Source organism: Neopelma chrysocephalum, unplaced genomic scaffold (genome assembly GCF_003984885.1).
Source record: "Neopelma chrysocephalum unplaced genomic scaffold, ASM398488v2 Primary Assembly neopelma1_59, whole genome shotgun sequence".
In the NCBI taxonomy this organism is placed as follows: Eukaryota; Metazoa; Chordata; class Aves; order Passeriformes; family Pipridae; genus Neopelma; species Neopelma chrysocephalum.
Window position 1 is genome coordinate 7,609,010 of NW_020897714.1, and position 16,326 is coordinate 7,625,335.

The 16,326-nt window shown below is 42.8% G+C and overlaps 1 protein-coding gene across 3 annotated transcripts in view; it reads left to right on the forward strand.

Annotated features, from left to right (window-relative positions):
* The first annotated feature begins 3,641 nt into the window (after window positions 1-3,641).
* TMTC2 (transmembrane and tetratricopeptide repeat containing 2) overlaps window positions 3,642-16,326 on the forward strand; it is a 246,532-nt gene continuing 233,847 nt past the window's right edge. For 2 of the 3 annotated variants that reach the window (XM_027679808.1, XM_027679809.1), the window contains exon 1: window positions 3,642-3,771. In XM_027679808.1, coding sequence (XP_027535609.1) covers window positions 3,689-3,771 — 83 coding nt within the window. In that variant the 5' untranslated portion in view covers window positions 3,642-3,688. The remainder of the gene's footprint in view (window positions 3,772-16,326) is intronic. The other variant, XM_027679811.1, reaches the window with a different exon arrangement.

Consider the following 16,326-nt stretch of genomic DNA (forward strand, 5'->3'; position numbering starts at 1 on the left):
GTCTTGGATCCTACTCCACAAAATCAGACAGCTTTACCTCTATGAATCAGTTATTAATTGTGAAAGCAGCAGTAGGTTAAACATTCTCCTCTACTCCACTTTCTTCACTTCTGATAAAGTTAAGGTCACTTTTTCCTTCCTTACATAACACCAGCTTATCCTCGACTGCTAAGAATAACAACTGCATGGGTGTTTTGAAATGCACCAAAGTTTACATTTCTGAGGTTCATTAAGCCACACCTTTGGGTGTAATTTAGGTTGTTCAAAAGTAGGCACAATATGTTATAACACTTTCTTGATGGTATCTGAGCATAAAAAAATTAAAAATCCCACTTGATTATTCCTATAGTAACACTTAATATCCAAAAACCCCAACAGCTTTTAAGGGGTTAGCCTTTCTCTTCTCAGATGCTTTAAGGAATCTGACACAAATATTTTCTACAAGCTCCAGCAAATGATCCCAGTGTATAGAAATAGAAGTGTCTAATCTAATCTGTTGAGGGATCTGTACCACATGCATTACCCTGACATTTTAAGTCTCATAGTCAATGACCGGTTAACCAAATCTGTCACTGTGACAGACAAGTATTTCTACATGCTGTGCCACAACTTAATCTTTCAGGTACAGTTTAGGTGAAGTATATTGTAGTACAGTGACTCAGAGTCTATAATGTCTTTAATGAAGAAATTTCCCAACTGGTATTAAAACAGATCATTTTGATTGCCATATTGCCATATTTGCAATAAAGCAAAATAAGGTGAATTTGTCTACTAAGCTATACACAATAGATCAGCTGTTAGACTGCATAACTCTAGTTATCTTTACAGTTATTGTTGTTATTATTATGCGCGGTTACAACCCTACACCTCTTCCCTTTTCCCTGATACCAGAATGTGTGACTTTCTGGAAGTGAAGGGTATTTTCAAAATGTCTGCTTAGTGACAGATCTGGACTTCTAAATTATCTCTTCTGACACCTTGTGATTACTGTACATCACACTGTAAATCTGCTATGAATCAGAATGTTATATTGTATCTCTGGATGCTGTAGTAAATTATAATGTCTTTCATAACTCCATGCATTTAATACTTTTAACTAACCAAGGAAAAGAAGGAATTGTTCTATCATGATTTGATTTCTACCCTCTTGTTTTCTTCTGCAGTGTTGTTTGCTTAACAAGGACAATAATTTTTATGTTGAACTTGTCTCCAGCTTTCTGCACTGGCTCTTTCTTGCTGCTGCCCCCAGCTTGGCCTGACTTGGAGAGTCCCAGAGCTGACAGGTAGGGTAGTGCATGCATACGTTGCCATCTATTTTTCTATAAAGCAGATTATCTCCATCAGAGAAAGCTCTTGCCATTGGGAGGAAACTTACCCTTTGTTTATACAGAGAAACATCTCTGCAAGAAAGACTTTATGGATTCTTGTCAGTGTAGCTAAATCCACTCGGATACCCCTAATACTATCTCCAGCTACCCTGAAGCACTTGGGATGTCCTGGGGAGCAGGTGCTTTCTACACAGTCTATATATTTCATCCTACCCTTTCTTGACATTTGCTTTTATGAGACAGTGTCAGGCTTTGTTAAACGTTTTTTTCCTGGAAGATTTGTTTTGTTTCTAAAGCTTTTCTGCTAGCCCTCATCTACCCCAGTCAATAGTTCTGCCTCTTTGAAGAAAAAATACATATGCTTTTGATGGATAACAAAAGACTTTTGCCATGGTGACTCAGCAGCAATTACACTGCTTTTTATGCAGAGTTTATTAGGATGTTCCAGAGAAAGAGCTGTGCAAATCTAGTGTGTAAGCTCAGCAATTTCACTGCAGCAAGAAGGACTAAGTCATGATGACTGGGATCTTAGCAGTAGGTCCATAATCACATTGAGAATTGGCATTTTAAAGGAAGAATCACAGGTCTTCTGACAAAGAGTACCAACTCTTTAAAACCTAGGTTACTATGTTCTGTGCTCCAGGCTGAAAAGTTTAATGCCAGATCAATGTGATCTGCTAATGGGTTCAATAAGGTCCCTCAAAGCTTTAATATTCTCAACAAAATGCACCCTCCCCCCATGTCTGCAATTACTGTCACTGATGGTGATAACACACTCCCTGAATCTAAGTAGAAGCAGCTGAGATGTTTGTGACACTTGGGGCAGACTTTACAGGAGCACTTCAAGCATTGCTTGAAAAAGGTCTTAATGCACTTCGTGTATTTTGAGGTTGCAAAGAACAGCATTAAATAATCACATAGAGGAGAAAAAAAACTTGTTTAAAGGTCCTCAATTTATTAGACACAGCTTGATAAAGAGACTCCCATTCTTCAGAGACAGCGTGATGTGCAACTTGATGGAAATCATGAGGAAATAGTTACACAAAAGGGTTGGCTAGCAGCGAAAAGAGGCACCATTTTAAAAACTCTCTATAAAAAGAAGTAATCAGCTTGATGGACCCAAATCCATTCCATAACTTCATGCCTCTATATCCCATGAATTCCAAAAGACATTTTCAGTGCATTATTTCCCCCAGATGGGTTTCCTTCACAGTCTATTTACCTGTCCCACTTGCAGTGTGCAGCTCAAGCTATGCCCACCTCGCCTCGCACAGGCAGCACCCCAGTGTGGGGCTGTCCTCAGGGAGCCCCAGCTTGCAGTGTTCCTTTGCCTTGGGGTGCCTTTGTTTCCAGCCCCTGTCTGCCAAGTATCAGCGGTTTTCCTTCGGTTTTGCTTAACTGGAAGCTCAGCTAAGGGCTCCCTGTGGATGTTCACACCAGTAGAGAGGGAAATACCAGGCTGTGGACAAGCTGGGAACGTGGAATCCCCTGCTCTGGCATCCCATCCACAGTGGTAAGGGCCCTCTCTTTCCTACTAATCTGACCTATTTTTGGGGGCTAAGTAAAAAGAAGAAAAGGGGGAAAGAGGGGAACAGGAAAACAAGGAAAAGAAAGACAGGAAATGGAAGAAGAGAAAAGAAGAACAGAGGAAAAGGGAAAAGAAAGGAAAAGGAAGTAAGAAGAAAGAAAAATTACAATAAAGAAAAAGCAACTGAAAAGAGAGAAAAACGACTGAAGTCATAAAGAAAACAGAAAAAGGAAAACGTTGAAAGGAGAAAAGGGGAAAGAACACAGCCCCTCGAAGAAGGTAGTGCTCGGCGATTACCGTCGGCAGCGAGGGACACCCAGCCCCGCGCCCGTCCCCGCCCGCCCCGCCGGACCCGATACGGGCGCTGCCGCGGGGCCGCCTCAGCACGGCCCGGGCGCGGGGGCCGCGGGGCGGGGTGCGGAGGGGCGGGCGCGGGGCGGGCCCGCACGCAGGCGCGGTGGGAGCCCGGGGCGCCCCACGCGGGCGCTCTCAGAGCCTCGGCGGCGGCGCCCGGCTCGGCAGCGAGAGGGGTGCGGGCCGGAGCCGGAGCCGCGGCAGCGCCGTGGCGCCGCGGGAGGAGGGCGGGAGCTGGAGACGTGCTCCGCTCCGCTCAGCCCAGCCCATCCGCGCTCTCCCCGCCGCTCGCCCCGCTGCCATGGGGTAGGGGCGGCGGAGTGTGGGGACGCCGTCAGGCTTCGGCGGCCGGCGGAGCGCGGAGCAGCGCCCCGTGGTGCCGGGGGGCGCGGGGGCGGCGCGGCGGGGCTGGCGCGGGAGGCCAGGCAGGGCAGGGGGCTGCCTCGGTGCGAGAGCGGCGGCGGCAGCAGGCGGAGACATGATCGCGGAGTTGTTGAGCAGCGCCCTGGGGCTCGCCCTGTACCTCAACACCCTGGGCGCCGACTTCTGCTACGATGACAGGTAGGGCGGGGAGCGGCGGGGCTGGGTGGATGGGCGGGCGGGGGCTGCCCACCTGTCGGGAGCGGGGTTTTGGCCGCCCCCCCTCGGGGTGCCCGGGGTGGTGCCAGAGGGTCCCGGTGGCTCCTGGGCTCTGGGTGGCCGCGGCGGCATCCGCCGTTCCCGGGGCTTTGACAGCTTGGACTCGGTCCTTTCCAGCCCCAAGCACCGGGAAGGGACCCGCCGCTCAACTTGGCATGTCCCGGGCTGATCCCTGATGCGCGGTGCCAGCGGGGCGCGCGGCCGCCTCCCGTCCCGTCGCGGCGCTCCCCCGGGACCGAGCCCCGCGCGGGAAGTCGCCCCCGCTGCCCGGCTGCTCCCGGGAGCGCAGCCCCGCCGGCGGGACCGGCGCGGGGCTGGCTGGGACTGGGCTCCCCACCTGCTCTTCTCCTGGCCGTACCTGCCCACCAGAGCTGCGGGAAGGCGCTGTTCGCAGTCGGGGGAAATACCGCTTTGTGCCTTTTCCGGTGACTTAATCTGATAGCATTTAAAACAGATGCATAATTATAATGTATTAGGGAGAACAGCACGCCTGGCTAAACTTATTAACCGTCCTGGAGTGATTCATGCTCCATTGGAATTAAACCATCCAAAAAGTGAGTAGGGATTGACTTTGACAGCTTTTCATCAGCCTCTCTCTTCTGTGGCCCTGGGTGCAGGCGGGCGAGCGGGGGCTCGGCGCGGCTCGCCCTGCCCCGTCCCGTCCCGGCAGCGCGTCTGGAGTCCGCCGGGAACCGGGAGCTGGCCACCCGTAAGGGGTGTCTATGTGTGCGAGGGAGTGACTGAGTGCCCCTGGGTGGGGTGTGTAAAGCGGAGGGCTCCTGCGGCGCGGTGCAGGTTCCCGATGCCCGCGAACTCCAAGCAGCTGTCCGGCAGGGTCGATGCTTTGGAGCCTTTGATGTGAGAGGGGGGACGCGAGGAAGCACGGTGAGGTGGGATTGGGTATGTGCCTGAGCAGGAAGATGTTTGTCGGATGAGCTGAACTTCCCGGCGCGCTGATGCGATGCGAAAGGGTCAGATGTGTCCTTAATTAGGCATTTGCCTTGGGAAACAAGTTGCCTGTCCTGGAGTAGATTAGTTACTAAACTTGGAATTTTCCTCCCTTAAGCGATATTACAGTGCACCTGCCGTGTTTAAGGATCTGTCACCGCTTCCAGAATACTCCCCCCTATTTTCAAGGCTTGCTACTATTAAATCTATTATACTGGAAGCAAATGCCAAGTGTTAGTCCTGGTCTAGGTCTCTGGCTGGAAACAGAGTTTGCTGCAGAATGTGGCAATTCAGGCTTCAGCCCTTCAGGTCATTTACATACACATGAAGCCTTGTGAGCAATTAAGTGGTTTTAGGTTTCTGTGAGTCTTCCAATTTCCTACAATGATTTTTCTTATACCTATTTTAAAGTTTTGAGACTTCATTCACAAACAATAAAAGAAAAAATTAGCTGTTACTCTGTAATGGGAGGTCTGAGTTGGATAAATAGAAAGTAGTGAATGCTTTGACACACTGATACTATTTTAAACACCTTGTTATAGTTAGGAACTTCAGGAGTTGTGGAATATTTACATAACTCTATATAGCATATGTTGCAATGTTTGGGCAAAACTGGGTTGTTTAAGGACATGCTTATAAGCCTGTCCTGTAGGCCCGTTCAAATTGGTTAGGCATGGAAAGCAATTCGAAGTACAACCTGGTGCTATTGATGTGGAGGTCAAGGTTACTCTTGATCTTTCCTGAGTGTGCTTTAATGCAGTTAGAAAAAACCGGCATTTGAGTGTAATCTCGGAAAGGGTGGAAAAGGTAATCTCGCACTGTTTTTGCTAGTACTAATCCCAGGCTATTTAGGTGTTCTAAAATACTGTTTTGTTTATCTGTTTACCTCGTAGCTAAATAAAGTACTGTCATTGTAGCTAAGATTTAGGCATTCACTAGAGCGCTCTGAAAGCCAGTTAATGGCATTTCTGTATGTGGGGGTCATCTAATTAGGATATTTTTCAATTGCAGCACTGGAAGGGACAAGGCAGGAATGGCTGTTTCGTGCTAGTAATTGTTGAACTAGAAAGGTTTATCTATTCAAAGAGGCAGGCTCTCAGACCCGAAGTATTCTTTCAACTGTAATCACAGGGTCTTGCTGCCCTGCAGGAGCCCGCTTGAAACATAACACTAGAAAAGCAGGTTGGTGCTGGAGCTGCAGGACACAGCCCTCCATGAGGGCTATTCACTTTAAGTGAATAAAGATTTTGCATTTAAGCTGGGAACCTGCAATGTCTTGTTTCAGGAGGGCAGCATGTTGCCATGGCTTTTTCTGCTTCCTTTGCCATCATATTGAAATTACATCAGACTGTTCTCTTTTTAATATAGTGATCAAGCTTACTACATAAAGGCTGTCTAATTGCTTTCTGTATTTTTTTATGTAGGTTGGGCAAGATTAAGTGGCATCATAAAACTTCTTACAGCAAAATCAATTTCCCAGTGGTGAAACTTAATATTTTAGCACCAACATGGCACCAAACCAAAGACTGTATGGACAGTGATATAACAAACTTGCTTGTAGTCTGGGCTTTATGACTCTATATCAAAGGATTCAATATTTTATTTCCCACCCTTCACCCAATTAAACTGAAATTGAATGAATTTAAAGCCTGAGGAAGTTGAGTGAGCAAATGTACATGTTCTTACTTTTGGTCGTTAGTCTGCCTAACTTGTTGTTTCTTTCAGACTAAGCAGATATATGGCACATGCATAATCAGTACAAACGTGATATTTTTGATCAATTGACTTATACTTTGAATTAAAGAGACAGTCTTTAAACTCAAGAGCCAGTGTAAAGAAGCACTACTTTTTTTTTTTTTTTTTCCTTCCATGTAGGTGTAGACCTAGAAAACACAAGCTTTTGCCATCCTGGTCCCTGCTTCTATAATTTTCACAGACAGCTGTGATATTTCCTAGTTACATGTGAACTACGAACCCCCTTGTTCATCTAGGAGCAAAGAGAGGTATTTTCCCCTCTTTTTACTTAATTTGTTTTATTTGAAGCTGAATGCAGCATGCAGTAACCCAAAACAAGAGATAATGAGGGAAGAGGTAGTGGAAATATTTAGATGTTGTTGTAATGCCACAGTAGCTCACCTTGCTTGATAATAAAGGTTTGTTTATTGCTGAGCAAAATTATCTTTGAAATGGTAATGGGGTAGGGAGAAATGCAATTGCCATTCCTGCAGATGTGTTGAAGATCTTGCTTGTTGCACCGTGTTAAATCCAGATTTTTGGCAGATTAAGGGGGGCTAATCTCTGCACATGTAGTTCATGTTTCATGCTAATATCCCAGTACTACAGGAGGGAAACCCATTGCTGCAATTAGGCTTACACATCTGCATTATTATTTTTCCTTGCCTTTTAAGCCTCCTGTGCCCCCCTCCCCCTCCCACTAAGCAATTTGACCTGCAGGTGCCTTACATTGAAGCTGTAGTCCTTCATGTGACCTGTGCTAACTCAGACAGGTCACTGTCACGTTATAGCTGGAGTGTGGAAGATTTAGTGTTCTGCGTATCTGAGGTCATGCATTGTTAAAGTGAACGTGTCAAAAGCAATTCATCCATTGAGGTGTTCCTTTCTTCTCCTAAATGTCAGAAGAAGGGCATATTTTAAGAAGAGTAAGAACCTTTAACCTCAAGTGATGTATTTTCTCAGGGACACATGGACAAAACTTGTGCTCTGGAAAACGCGTACAGACGTGTCTGTGTCCATGTAGGTCTCTTCCGTGAGATTTGGTAGTGCAGACCAACTTTCTCTAGCTTGTACTGCATTTTATTTAGCTGGCCTGAATAAGGCAGCCTTGCTGATGGTAGAAAATATCCATCAGCCTTGTTTCAAATTTGCTGGGCAATATTCCAAACTGCGTTGAAGAAATCATGATAAATGTTTTCACGCTGTGGTGTCAGACACGCAAAATTTAAAAACAGGCCGAGCCCCTACACATTTGACAGTACCTCTATTGGGTCTGCCACATAAGATTTAATCTAGCAAGTGACCCAAATATGTGCGCTAGAAGAACAAGTGTAAGTACACTGGGGAAAATTGCTCGCCATCTGTCTCCTTGTTGTGTGTGTATATTTGATTATTAATTTACGTCTCTGATTTTTATGGGCCCTTTTTGTCATCTACTTTCAATTTTTCAGCTCCAAGTGCACCTCTCCAGTAGCTTTTAGGAGCTCCAGTTTGCAGGTGGCTGAAAACTGAATTCCAACAATGAGGTTGGTTTGGGAAGACAGGGACTTGTGTGTGTTCTCTGTAGTGTTTTCCCTTTGTCCCCTCTATTCCATCTTCTGCATGCTAATTTCAAACCACCATAAAGATAATTTGTATATGATACAGTGGCTTTTTAACATATTCATGAAGGAAAAAAGTAACCCGAAGAAGATGCTTAAGTAACTTGGGCTGTGTAGTTTTCAGGTGTTGTAGTTGAGTATTAACCAAGTGAACCAGTAACTAATGGGATGAACCTGGCACAATAACAATCTATTAATATGATACCAGGTTTCATTTATAAATGCTGAACGTAAACTGAAAATATGTTCGGATTTTGATTTTAAAAGGGTTTGTGCATAAAAAGTTGTGTTGATCAAAATATGAAAAATGTGAAATCTTATTTTCATCAAATTTTTTTTAATTATTATTTTTTTCTTTTGAGATGCTATAGTATAGAGATTTTTGGAAGGAAAAAAGAAATTATGCCCCCACAGGCTTTCTTGTTGCACATGTAACACTAACATAAAATATGTCACTTCTGGTAGCTGGTTCAGAGAATAAATTCATGACTGTTAGCAGACGGAGAGTCTCCCTGAGTCACTGACGGGATGTGCCTCATCTGCAGGAAGTTCTTCCAGCACACAATGGAGTTACAAATTGAAATGATCAGCTTTCTCCAGCATCTCCCATATGTATTCCAGCTGCACTTTTGAATCCTTAAAGTTTGCCAGAGTGAAAGTCGCTGAAAAGGCTCCAAAGTATCTCATCTCAATTTGTTAACCATCTGATAGCTGCAAGAGTGATGAATTAGAGCTCCTTTACTTCTCTCATCTGGAAGTTTGCCCTTCCCTTGTTGTTGGCTGCTAGGACTTTTTAAAGATTTTTTTTCTGTGAAGTTGACCAAATCAGACTTTGCTCTTTGTTTATGGAATTTCTTTCTTTAGCTGAAATATTTAATACTGAAGCTGTAGATGCAAGCTTGCTGCCAACCTGGGGTGAAAGGTGCTCCAAATATACAGTTGGAAAAACAGAGTAAATCAGAAGACAGAGATGCTTATTGTTATTGTTACATATGTAAAAGTGAATCTGTTCTTTGCACAAGTGTTTTAGGTTAGATTTTTTAAATTTTTATTTCTAAATATTTTATAGGCTTTACTCAGCTTTTGGGTTAACTGTCTTCTTTTTGGAAAAGAAACCTTTTTAAACTGTCCATTTCCCTCAATGTTCTTTTAACTCTAATTTTTGTTGAAATGGTTGTTTCTTTTATCTGGAGACCTGAACCTTATGCTCAAAGTTCTTTGTTCTTTGGCCCTCGGATTTTTAAATAAATTTGAGAATTTCTCTTGACTGTGGAAGCTTATGCCTTTGGGCTTGGCAACCTTTGAACTCCATCTACTGTCCTGCTTGGCGTGATTGATCGTATAAACTCTCCTTATCTTCATTTAGGGTGGGAGCTTGCTCTGTGGGCAGGTTTTTGAAGTCGGGATGGCAGTAGAATTTCACATCTACTAGATCAGGTTTTTAGGTCGTATGCTTACAGTCTCAGGATAGTTCTCCAGACTTGAGATATTTCTGTTATTGTTTGCACAGGCAGTCCCTCCCCACTAAGAGGGTGCAGTTTCTTTCCCAGTTGCACCCTCTGCAGAGCTCCATACTAAACCATTTTTCCCCAAAGGCTAGCCTGTTGCTAAATGAAACTTCAAGAGTCAGAAGAAGGTGTTTTTTGGAATGGCATCCTAAATATTACTTAGCATGTCAGCACTACTGCTCAGTTCGTTACTTCAAGACAGTTGAAATATTTTGCAGACCTGTGAATAGCTTATAACAGACATCTCCGAAGGCAGCGACATGCACTTGGCTTCGTCTTCAGAGGATGCTTCAGGCTAGCACAGGGTTGCTGCTGTTTGTGTATGACAGCTTGTTGTGAAACAAAGAAACAAGCTGGATCACTGGGGCAGCAGCCAAGGATCAAGTAATCTATCAATCTCTGTTTCACTTCAAGGAAAAAGAAAATCGGTAAATCAGACTGTTGAAGCTGATGAAATTTTGTCACCCAGCCTCTGTAACTGGGGATGGCTCGTTGATGATGCTTTACCACACTGGCCTTTCCTGGCCTCATTAAGCTTTGAGAGAGAGAAAAAGTAAAAGTAGCTTCCTTGAATACTAATCCTTGTGTTCCCTAGGACATTGTGAATTACTCTGTTAGCCTTCGTTGTCCTAGTGGCTTCATGAGGAGGTTTTTCCAGAATAGTGGGAGGTTTCAGTTGGAGGGATATAATACTCATTTACTGTCTTCATGCCCTTTGTTTTAGAATTATTGTGCTTTTAGCTTAAGATGTTTTGTCTTGTATATCTTTTTTTGTCCAGTGATTTATTCAAATGGCCCACATTGGTTCTTCAAAAACTGTTAAGAATCAGTGTAATCTCTAAAAACACATGTGGGTATATATACTATCATTATATTAAATAGCAGTATTTTGTTGTATACCTAAAATTTGAGACCACATCTTTTTTGGCATCTGTCTTCCAGCAGAGAGCTGGACAGGCTTCTCATTAGTCTGCCACAAAGGCTCCTTAATTTATTTGCAGGGGTCACTGACTGCCTGAGATCATTTCCTTCTCGGCAGGATTTAAGCGCATTGGCCTCAGGAGCGCTCCCAGTCCCAGCTGGCCCAGAAAGCCAGAGACTGACAGGTAATTGAACCAGGATTTTCCACATGATGGTACAAACCATTACTTTCAGATGTCTGGATTGGTCTGTGGCATCCCCTGTTATTCACCAACCTGTCAGTAGACCCAGAAAAGCCTCCCCTGACCTCTGACCTTGTGGTTCAGGGGAGGACAGGTTTTTCTGAATTTAGCATCCTGTTCCCAGGGTAGGTATTTCTGCACTTAGCATTACTCTAGGCTATTTTGCTAATGAGAGGATTGTATAATTTTAACTGCTGTGTGTTTTAGTCAGCTAGTCCAGTACGATTTCAGAGAAACAACATGGTAAGTGGTAGCAGAACTATAGTAATTGGTAGCATCTCTGCCAGTGCCTGGATGCTATTTCCATGCAGCTTGGTAATTTGTGTACTTAAAAAAAATGCTTGAACTCTTGAAACAGGGTCATGATTCAGTGACCAAAATGATCATCGAAACACACCCACTCAGCAGCAGCCTAAACCCTTCCTAGATCTTTGTCCTGTCTTTTCTTCCTACCTTTGTGGCTTTTTATATATAGCAGTTAATAACTGGTGCTGGGCCCAGGAACCAGACTGTAGACTTCCCCGTCATCACTGTAAAATGACCTGCCCCCAATGTTTAGGTGGGAAGTCAGTCTTTGAACACTCTCAAATACCTAAATAAAAGATACACTGCATATGTTTATCTGCAGTCCCAACTTAAAAATAGCATTTCATTTCTGTACACAGCATTTCCAATTGCTTGGTTACCTGCTCTGAGTAAGTGTAACTTTAGTTTTTAGCTGCTTTTCTAAGAATTTTCTCTCCCTCTGATACAAAGGAAAGTAACTCAGAGTTGGATGGCTCTGTCAGTTGGGTACTTTTCTTTAGGAGGCGGTGCCCGGCTAAGTGCATAGACTTCCAGCATTGTGATGCATCAGGAGTGCCTTTTTCAGCATCCAGCCTCCAATTTCTATGCAGGAATATTTAGCAGTTGATGCTGTTTAAAATAGTTGTTAACATTTTCTCAGCAACTATTGAAACTGGTAATGGTTATTTACTTTGGTACTAAAAAGCCCAGTATGGAGTTCCAGTGTACGAATAAAGCACTGAAAAATACTCTTCATTGATCATAGTCTCTTTAGGTTGATGTTTGCAGTGGTTTTAAGGTGACAAAATTACTTAGTGGAGGAGGGAAAAAAAGAGTGCTGAGGCACTGGATGTTGTCCATTATAAAGATCTTTAAGAATTAACACTGGTTCCAGGAAAATAAAACTTGTCTGTAGATATGGGTCAGCCAAGCCCTTTATTGTGGAATATCACAGTTAAAACCAAGCCCAGAAATCCACCCAACCAGCACCAAACCATTTGTTTTTGTCAAAGAGCTCCTTAATATGTCTTCATCCAGATTCCAACAGGAGATAAAGGACTCCAGGAGACGGGCATGTGTGTAAAAGAGATTGATGTGCTGAAGATGCCTCTAGAAGGTAGACAGAGGAGGTCTGCCCTATTGTAATTTAAATTCTAAATATTCAGTGTGTGGCTGGTTTTGGAACCATGTGTCTTGCGGTAAATTCTGTGCCTGCATTTTACCCCAGGATATTTCCCTGAGGTATGTTGTAGCACACCCAGAGTTCAAGCTGCTGTGAAGATGTGAGTTGTCAAACTGAAGTTCTTTACTATATTAATGCCTATATACTTGACAGTCTTTTACTAATCACTTCGCATTGAAATATACAATTCATGGGGTTATAAAGTAATAGGTCAACATCTTGGAGGCAACATGGGGAGAACTGGAATTCCTAATCCAGAATAATTTGATTTTTTTGCAAATGAATATTTTTTTCCTGGTTTCTCATATGAAACCTTGAAGTGAGAATTCATTCCAAAAGTCTTCTTCTGGGACTTTAACTTTGGTTTCTCCAAGTCTTTTGTGTGTGTGTAGTTTGATTTCATTGTTTTCAGGGTGTGTTTTCAATGGTGGACCTTTGAGAAGACAATGGGAGGATCTTGCTGCCCAATGTGCAAAGCAGCACATTAAATATACACTTAAAAATCTCCTTTTTAAAGCTCACAATGCCTGTGCCTTTATAGGCTGTTCAGTAGTTTCTCTTTTGTAGACTGATCCTCTTGGTGCTTTTAGCCTTTATGTGATATTGTAGAACTTTGGAAACATTGGAATGTCCTTGGTTTCATTTTATGGCCTGTCAACTTTCCTGGGTCGCAATCAGTTATGTTTGGCTGGCTGCTTTGTTTCAGGGGATGTGTACTTACTGGGCTACTTTGAGAAGGGGATTAGGTCCAGTTGGAAATTCAGATGAGATGCCTGCAGTCACCTCTGGCCTTTAGAGTAGCTTTCCTAACCCAAAATAACACTGTGGATTTCTGTTACTGAAGTGGAAGGAGCCCGCACTTTGAGCATGGCTCTGTGGTGGAACTTGTAGCTGTTGTTCTCTAGATCACGAACCTTCTACTGTATACTCTTTTTTCATGCTTTATATGCTTTTTAAAAATAGATTTTTTCTTTTCAAATGAAAATATATTTGAAGCAATGCTGTGCTGTGTTTTATCCTATAATTTCCAACAGTTATGTGAAGATGAAGGTGCTGTCATGCTCTCTCTTGTATTTGATACTGTATTTATCTTATATGACTGCTTAGTGTAGCAAAAGTGTTGATTTTTGAAATTATTTTAATAAAAAGATAAAGAAATTAGGCTTAGAAGTGAGGCAGGATCTTAAGAAACCTTATTTTGTGTGTTATACATCAGCACCCTAGATACCACTAAAATGAGGAGAATATTTATGTCTCTGATTAAGCCTCTCTGTATTGGCCCATCTGACCTTGTTCATGCCAGAATTTAGTCAGTGAATCTTGGGCAACTCTTTGAAATAATTTGTGAAGCTTGGTTTGGAAGTTTGGTTTGAGAATCTCTAGCAAGGTTGCTCTCATTCTGCCATCCTTTTCTTTGGCTTTCCAGGCCTCTTCCCAGCTCCCATGCCAAAAAGAAATACTGTACAGTTCCTGGGAAGATACTTGTAGGTATGGTATGCATCTATCTGTATTTCCTTGCTGCAAAATCTTGAATTATAAGAATTTTCTTGTAATAAATTCCATGAATTTTTGGTGTATGTGTTTCATTTTCTTCAAACACTTTCAGTTGTACTTGATGAAACTTTTAAAGGTTGTTTTGTTTGTGGGTGTTTTTTTGTTGGAAGAAAAGAAGATTGGTCTGGCAAAACTAACATTCGTTGCAGAAGAAAGGTTTCCTTTTTTAACGAATTATTTGTAATTAAACTTCAAATCTTTTACAGTTTTATAATTAAAGCAGAAGAAAACTTAGGCTTTTTAAATCACTTTGATCTGAATTAAGGTTCCAGTGCCAAAAAAATAATTTAAATGCTGCATGGCTGTATGAAATATAAAGTACTAAGAGAATGATGAAAAAATTAAATCAACTAAAATGGCATTTTTGTGTCTAGCAGCTTTCATTTTGTAGCACAAACAGTTCTTTATAGCTTCTTTGTAATACCAGTATACTTGAATAAATTTTCTATTTGTGTGAAAAGATGTAGTTTGTGTTCTATTCCATTTCACAGTACTTTACTCATCTCTTGCATGTAAATCACTTGGCTTGTTAAAAATATTAGTATTTCTCTTTAATAGACATCATGCTTCTGGAGAGTTCTCCAAATGCTTTTTTATTCAGAAGATGGAAGACTTAAGGATGGAGAAAGGCCACAATGAAGATGGTTCCTCATGTTGTTGACCTCATGCTAAAAAAGCCAGACTCAAGCTGGATCACCCCAGAGTTCCGTCTGTGCTGCTATTTGCTGCCAGGCATGTTCATGCTCTACCTGGGCTCTGAAATGGGTGTTGAAAGCAGCTTTGCACCAGTGTTGCGTAGCTTCAATTCCTGTTATGGTGATGTAGCTTATGGAGTGTCGCTGGCAGGTGAAGCCCAAGATAGATGCCCTCTCCACCTGAATGGGCCTGTGGCTGTTTGGATGTGTCCCTAGTGATTGTGCAAGTTACTATATCTCTTACTGCTTCTGCTTCTCCTGCCCTGTTCCTGCTCATGATGTGATTGTAAACTCTCGGCAGCTGTAGCCTCATCTTTTGTAGGTCCCTGGCTGTCTGGTTCCGTTGTGGCTCGAGCCTTAATAAGGGCATCTTCATAATAGCTGTGGGCATCTGTCTATTTTAAATTGATGGCTTGGGCTCAAAAAAAGGGAAGATATTTTATATACCTTCCCCTTTCCATAGAATTGTGAGGTGTCTAAATGCTGTCTAGCCAGAGCAGGTTGGCCATGGTTTCTTTGGGGTGTGTTTTGCTCTACTTGCTTTATTAAAAAACCACAGAGGTTGTGGAGGGTCTCCTTTGGAGATAATTCAAAACTCACCTGAGCACAATCCTGTGCACTCTGCGCCAGGTGAACTGGCTTTATTTGGAGAGTGTGGAATGGGGATATGCTGGACTAGATGATCTCCAGAGGTCCCTCCCAACACTAGCGATTCTGTGAAGGTCTCACTAAATCTGCTTTGTTTAATGATGAATGAGTAGGTTTGTATGTGTTCAAAGCAGAACCCTGGATTACCCTGATGGACTTGGGTAACTGGAGCTTCACGCCTGACTGATACAGGGTTAAAAGCAAAAGTAAGGACTTTAAGGGTGTCCAGGGAGCAAGGAAGCTAGTTGGTCCTCTGGAATTTAGAGCCTGCTTCTAGTACATGACAAAAGAAAATAGTGTAAGGATATTAATGTAAAAGTTGATGTTTATAAGTTAACACAACTGATCTGCTAAGCAACAGTAAACCTGTGAGAGAGTTTGCAGGAAACTCTTCTCCTCTAGGGGACAGTCAGCTCACTTTTCTATTTTTTTCCTCGGTGTTCCACTTTGAATCAATGTAAGCAATTGTGTCTGAGAAAAATTAAAGGCCACCTCGTTTAGGGGCTGAGTGAGTGTCTGGTGAGGTGAGGAAAGAATCCCACATAAAAGAAAGGCCTTAAGGAATACTGACTTTCACCTATTTGCGTGCCACATATCTAATCTGCTAGCTTGCAATACTAATAATATTTGGTATTTCACTCTTGAAAAATGATGAAAATACTGACTGTATAGGAACACCTGTAGCATTTTGTCCATATATAACTAAGATATGTGCTCAACCTACTGTAATTTTGAGCTGTTGACTTGATGTGTATGGAAATAAACTAGTTTTGCAGGAAAAAAGGTTTGCTGCTCTCTATGCAGCTCTAGATCTCAGTGCTGCTTGGGGATAGTGTTGGAGAAGAAGTCTTGTCTAAGCAGGAAAATTGGATAGTACAAGTCTGCAGGTACCATGGTGATGAGTATCATATACATATCTTGAAAGGCTCTGATGCAGTAGCTTGAAGCAAGGCACCACCCTGTTAGGCACAGTTTCCAGAAACCACATGCTGTGCATGATATTTAAATCTACCAACTTGGCTCTGTGCTTGGCTTGTTCTGAACATCTTGCAGACGAACTTTGTAGATTTTGCTGAGCATCTCTATATTGTAGCTTATTATAGGCAAGGAGTTTAGGTTTATGTTCACACTATGCTAATTGTTAATGACGTGAAAAAG